At 36.2% G+C, this 6,501-nt stretch overlaps 1 protein-coding gene across 1 annotated transcript in view; it reads right to left on the bottom strand.

Annotated features, from left to right (window-relative positions):
- Positions 1 to 1,630: 1,630 nt before the first annotated feature.
- CFAP46 (cilia and flagella associated protein 46) overlaps positions 1,631 to 6,501 on the bottom strand; it is an 82,235-nt gene continuing 77,364 nt past the window's right edge. Inside the window, exons 57-60 of the mRNA XM_086466736.1 lie at positions 5,939 to 6,020; positions 3,121 to 3,257; positions 2,557 to 2,643; positions 1,631 to 1,767 (exon numbers count right to left, since the gene is read on the bottom strand). Coding sequence (XP_086322862.1) covers positions 1,631 to 1,767; positions 2,557 to 2,643; positions 3,121 to 3,257; positions 5,939 to 6,020 — 443 coding nt within the window. The remainder of the gene's footprint in view (positions 1,768 to 2,556; positions 2,644 to 3,120; positions 3,258 to 5,938; positions 6,021 to 6,501) is intronic.

Below are 6,501 nucleotides of genomic sequence, written 5' to 3'. Positions count from 1 at the left end.
AGACAGCACTAGAAAGATGGCATTCAAGGTAAAAACTTCCATTAGCGATAGGGAAATACAATTTCATAGCAATGAATGTGTAGGAGAATAATGTTCAAATTAATGTAGAAAATAACTAAAGAAATAACAATATAGTGAACATTCACTATACTGAATAAGTGTGGCTATTTGCTTCTTCATTCAAGAGAAATTGCTTCTTCAAACTCAGAAATACTTGAGCTTCCCAAATACCATGCACAGGATTTTAAAAAAGCAGCTGCATAATAGTGATCAAATGAAAAGGTACCTGGTAAGACCTAAAAATAAACAAACAAATAAATGCTAGAACCCCAGGGAAAGGGACTCACACCAGTATGTGGTGAAACATGTTCAGAGACTTGAGAATACCTTACACTGAATCCTTAGTTTTCAGGCTGGATAACTTAAGTACAGTCTATGATCTCTTCTTTACTTAACTTGCGTTATTACCAAATGTCCAGATACATATCATAAAAAAAAAAAGTGTGTTCTATGTCTAAATAAAGAGAAAATTACGCATGTTCTGGAACACATTTTGACAGTGAAGCTGCAGTTCATATAAGGTCCTCTAATTAAATTGTGAGAGCAAGGGCGAAGGAAGCACAAATTTATATTCTGTTGTGTGCCTAAAAAAGTATTTTGCACGTCATGATTTTGTGTATAGCCCTGTAACTCTTACCAGGTTCTAATTAACTACAGCACAGCAGGTAGCCAAGAACAGTATCTTTTCAGTGCCATTTTAGTGCTCTATAGGAACACAAAACAACTGTATCACAGGAAACAAACATCACTATTTTATTGGGAAAAAAAAGAGACTCTTAAAATGGTTTTAGTTGCAACAATGATCAAAGCTTTGTATTTTCCATAAGTGCTAAATTATTTTATATTTATTTCTACTGTTATCACGAAAAAAAAGAAGTTTTAAAGTATGTATTTTAAAAATGCATTGCTGATTAACAGAGCATTTTACAAAATCTATACATATAATAATCCTATTTGGGATTTTGGAATAATTCAATGTATCTTCATATGTTATTCAGGAAAACTACAGGGAAATAAAGAAAGCAAAACTTATTAAACATTTTATTTAATACTACCTTGTTTTCTAATTAAACTACAACTACTGCTATATAAAAAGTTAAAAATCAATTCACTCAGAAAAAGGTGACTTGGCAAATTTTTCAGCTATGCTCCTGATAAATCTTCCATGTAAAAATAAAATACATCAAGGAAAACCCTCCATTTTCCAAATGGAAGTATTGACAATTACACATTCCAATTCTACTCATGCATAAACGCCCCAAAATACTAGCCTAATTTCCTTTAAGATGTGTTGATATTCACCAAATTCATTTAAGGGATTCACTGAGTTCAGAAAACCTTAGAGTACTAACTGAAATCTCTAAAATAAATGCTCTTCGATATTTTCCTGACACTTACTCTAATAGGAAACTGTTTACATCTGAAACAGAAATCAGTCTGTCAGCAAAACATACAAAAAACTCACCTCTCCTTGGGCCATACAGAAGTGAGTATCTGCCACACCTTTAAATGCAAAGTGTGCCTTATGCACAGTGCAGTGGCATTCCTAGCATAAAAAGTCTGACGCAAATTACATCATAATTATGTTGGGTAAACCATATAGCACACAATTAAAAAACGATGGATGAGTTGCAGAAAGATTTGAGGAAGTGTGAATGGTCTGTTCTTCTGCTCTGTCTCCAGGATTGCTGTGAGAATCCTCTTCCACTATAAAAATATTTTAAAAACAGTATTATTTCTGAACACGACTGAATATAAGAATGCTTTAAGTGCAGTATTTTATCACACCTTCTCTTTGATGAATATTTGTGGTTCTTTTACATTCTTTTTATAATATTAATAACTGCCACTATATCCAAGAAGCGTTTTCTGAAAAAACAGGCTACTAGGCAACATTTATGATCTGAACTCTTTCTCCCTCTTCAATTCTCTGACAGTGTAAGTTATAATAAAAATTTATTTTATTTACTCATTTTAAGACGTAAGTCCCATACAACGAAAAATATCTATATAATTTTATAAACACTTTATTAAAAGTTTTTACTCAAATATCCTCCTCCGCTCTCCAACAAGATGCCAGGTGGAATTTCATCTATATAGTGTGCCCTTTACAATGCAGACTGTCTAATCACTGCAGGTTCAACTTACTTTTTTGCAGTCTATAATCCATACCATTTATATTGTTCGTGTCATGCCCCTGATGTCATTTTTCAGTCACACTACTTCATTTTGTAATGGTTCAGTGGAGCGTAAATTTTAGCTTTTGGACAGCTATGACAAAGTCTCCCCCCAAATTTTACATATGCAAAATACAGCTACTCCAATTATAATATTGTATCAGTGGTCTTCCCACTCTCAATTCTTGTAAGAAGTGTCACAAAAATTTGTCATAGCTCATCTGAAAGATTTCACTTACACCTGTGAACTACCCATAGGTCTACCAGGTTCTAGTCAACATGCACTGCCAGCTTTTGCACTAAGCTTTTTAATTCTTACTTTCAGTGGAATCCTTTTCCCTGTGAATCTTACTCTTTTGAAGAACACGGACTGTCTGCCCAGCTGTTCTACCAATGTTCAACAAATCTGGAAAGAAATGTTAGTTTCTGTGAGTTTTTAAAGAAAGTTTAGAAAAACAAGGAATTATCAAACATACAGCCTGGTGTCTTCACATTTAAAACTGAATGAAAAAGGATATCTTCACAGATTTAGTTTTCTGTCTCTGAAGATGTGAATTATCTCCAGCTTTTGCTCTCCCCATAGTTTATGTAACGACAGACTGCCAAGTCCTGGGGCTCTGCTCCTCAACACAGAAATCCTGCTCTTACCATGTGATGATAAACAACTCCCCCACTAAAAGTGATTTTAGTAGTTTACTGTTCTGTTTGAAAGATCAACCCATCAACAACACAGTGGCTCCTGAATGCAGTTTACCTCCTATGGAAACTCCAGGCAAAATTTGGTGAGGAGCAAAGAAAGAGGAGAGATGGGAGACAAGTAGATACACACACTCCATACAAACATCCGAAATACATGCAAACGAAGACGAATACAAATACTTACTCTCGCACAAAATATCTAGTCTTTCTGCATTCTCGTGCGAGGTAGTGTACCACTGGTTGGCTATTATAGAACGAACACCAGTAAGGCTTAGAAGCATTGCTGTCTCTGTTGGTCTCTCTATAGCAATATGTAGACAACTAAAGAAAATCAAAAGTATGAGATCAATAATCTAAAAATGCACACAATAAATCAAAAAATATAACTAAATATACAACGCTTCTTAACAGAAGGGGAAAGAGAATGACAGACTGCATTTTCTTGTATGCTGAGCATAAAGTGTTTTCTAAGATTCACACAGCACCTTAACTTGAATACAAAAAATTTAGGTAACTTACTTTCTACATCTTTTCATGAGGTAATTTTACCATGCGGATTGCTCCCTGTCATATTATTGTTCTGGGCATCTCTGGAAATGTGAAAGGAGGAGTAACACACTAACTTTTACAAAATACTGCAGAATACCCTTTATAAGATAGTCAAAATGTTGGCAATCAGGTGAAAAAACTTGTTTAGTTCTGCTTAAGCTGCTAAAGGAAACACAAAATTTTGTAGGAACTGAAAGCTCACTCTGCCATAAATGTGGCATTAATTTGGAGGCTTAAAAGCAAATCACCTGTGAAGTGTGATTAGATTTTTTAATTGCTGCGTATTTAACTGAGTATCTTTGGTATTATTGTTTTAGTTAGGGGAGGGGAGTGACACTCTGTAGGGTTAGAACTGCAGTAAATTGAAGGCTAAATTTTGTTTTTATTAGCCTCTGCTTTTCATGGTAACTTTATCAGAAGATGATAATTAAAGTTTTCTGTAATCTTTTGGGGAAATGCTCTATTGTCTATGGAGTTCTCTGATTTAGTTCTAACTGAATGTTGTTCTTAACTTTCTTGAAGCTGTCAGGCTTAAACATATAAGTCCTATTGATAAATTCACCAGTCCATTAAAGTGAGACCTCAGAAGTTCAGGGTTGGAAATCTAGCTTAAGGAATCCTCTTTTGTTTTGTTTTAAGACATGGCTGTTTGGGGGAGGTGAAAAAGGATATTAAAAATGAAAACACCAGGAGGTTGATTAAACACTCAGAAATCTGCATATTTACATATGTAGACGTGTGTATAACCTATCTTACACACAATTCATTTTAACTTACATATTGTTGCTTTGATTAAACAGAAGAGAAGACTTTTTTCTATTTCTTTTTCATGGAACAAATAATCAAAAAAGTTGAGAGGTATTTATACAGCCCTAACAGGATTGGATATAAAATTCAGTTGGCTGCAGAACTACAGCAGCCCCAAAAATGACATAATAAAAGTACATACATTTTGATATAGTCTGTGTTAAGAGAAAAGAACCGAACAGAGTATTTTCAGTTGGAAGGGACCTACAATGATCATCTAGACCACTCCAGGGCTGGCCAAAAGTTAAAGCGTGTTATTAAGGGCATTGTCCAAAAGCCTCTCAAACCCTGACAGGCTCGAGGCATCGACCACCCCTCCAGGAAGCCTGTTCCGGTGTTTGAACACCCTCTCGGTAAAGAAATGCTTCCCAATGTCCAGCCTGAACCTCCCCTGACAGAGCTTTGAGCCATTCCCAGGCATCCTGTCCCTGGATCCCAGGGAGAAGAGACCAGCACCTCCCTCTCCGCATCCCCTCCTTGGGAAGCTGTAGAGAGCAATCAGGTCGCCCCTCAGCCTCCTTCTCTCCAGACTAGACAAACCCTGAGTTCTTAGCTGCTCCCAGGATGACATGCCTCCCAGCCCTGTCACCAGCTTTGTTGCCCTCCTCTGGACGCATTCAAGGACCTTAACATCCTTCTGAAATGGTGGGGCCCAGCGCTGCACACAGTATTCCAGGTGAGGCCACACCAACGATAAATACATCGGGACAATCAAGTCTTTCAGCCATCTGGTCATGCTGTGTTTGACACGCTCCAGGATGCCGTTTGCCCTCTTGGTGCCAGGGCACGCTACTGGCTCCTACTGAGCTGCTGCCAACCAGTACCCCCAGGTCCCTTTCCGCGGGGCTGCTCTGCAGCCACTCGTGTCCCAATTTATACTTGTGCCCACTGTTACTCTGTCCCCGGTGCAGAATCAGGCATTAGGAATTGTTAAATTGTTAAAATTTCATGCCCAGCGCTCCAATCTACCTACATCTCTCTGCAAGGTCTTTTGTCCCTTGAGAGTATAACTGGGTTATCTATCTAAATAACTCATTAATAAAATTAGGACATTGAAACTATTCTTCTTGCTTTTAATGCCTTAAAAGTTATTTATTTGTCGCATGCCATCTGCCAAGAATTCATAATGGACATACAATAAAAGTATATAACCTCTGCCACCTGTCAACTTGAAAGCAAGGAAAATACTGAGACCTTTTTAGGGCTAAAAAAGCTCTAATTAAAAATATTAAAGATTCTGAACTGGTTATTTAACATGCCACAATAATTTATTTAAATAAAAAACTGTTTAGTTGTTAAACTGTTCAGTGTATGAAACCTCAGATGGACTCTGTTAAAGTTTTATATATTTAATTAGAACATTTCGAGAATCTTGAACTCAGAATTGGGAGGTATGTGTAATATAGCAATGTTTCCGTGTCGTATTTTCTTGATCATTGCCTTGTAACAGAGCTTTTATCCCATTTAGCCCTATGTAAAGAACGAATCTACAAGATAAAGAGACTAACTTCTCCCTTAAGTGTAGATATGAGCCCTTCTACTTGCAGAAGTAAATGAGAATATTTATAACCCAAAATTTTAACTTTGCTCTGAAATAAAAATACTCTGTCTTCTTGTGGACTTTACTGAAATAAACTTTATCCTACCTTTTGTGGGTATCAGAGCTTGTAATTCTTTGATAACTTTGCTTTGATCGCACCAGATCTAGAAGTATCATCAAATGGCACTCTGGAAAAAAGTATATTACAGCAATGGTATTTGCACTAATAATAATGCCCAACATAATAAATATATGTAAATCAGGCCTTTCTTAAATCATTGACTTTCTTGAACACAGAACAACTAATATTAATTTTATGTATTTCAGCCAAAATTGTCAAGTATTAAGTAATAGAAGATTAATAAAGTCATCCTAACACTATTTGATATAACTTTTCCACAGTATTTTGCAGGTTTTTCTCTTGTGCCACCTTAGTATAACTAATAATGAAGTCCACATATCATCTCATTACAGGCTAATGATCTGTATGACTCAATTCCGCAGTCATAAATTCTTCTAAGACGGGGGTATGGAAATGTTATCTACTGCAGCTCCTGTCCACAAGTTAGGACCAAGTTACATCTCAAACATTGCTTATTTTCCTTAAAGGCCTCCAGTGAAATAAGATTATTTTTAGAATTAAAAAGCTTTCCCTACTGTTTGGTTTGC

The sequence above is a fragment of the Leptosomus discolor genome, chromosome 6, assembly GCF_034619465.1.
Source record: "Leptosomus discolor isolate bLepDis1 chromosome 6, bLepDis1.hap2, whole genome shotgun sequence".
NCBI lineage: Eukaryota > Metazoa > Chordata > Aves > Leptosomiformes > Leptosomidae > Leptosomus > Leptosomus discolor.
Note: the sequence above shows the minus strand (reverse complement) of the source record. Positions and strands in the feature narration are given on the sequence as shown.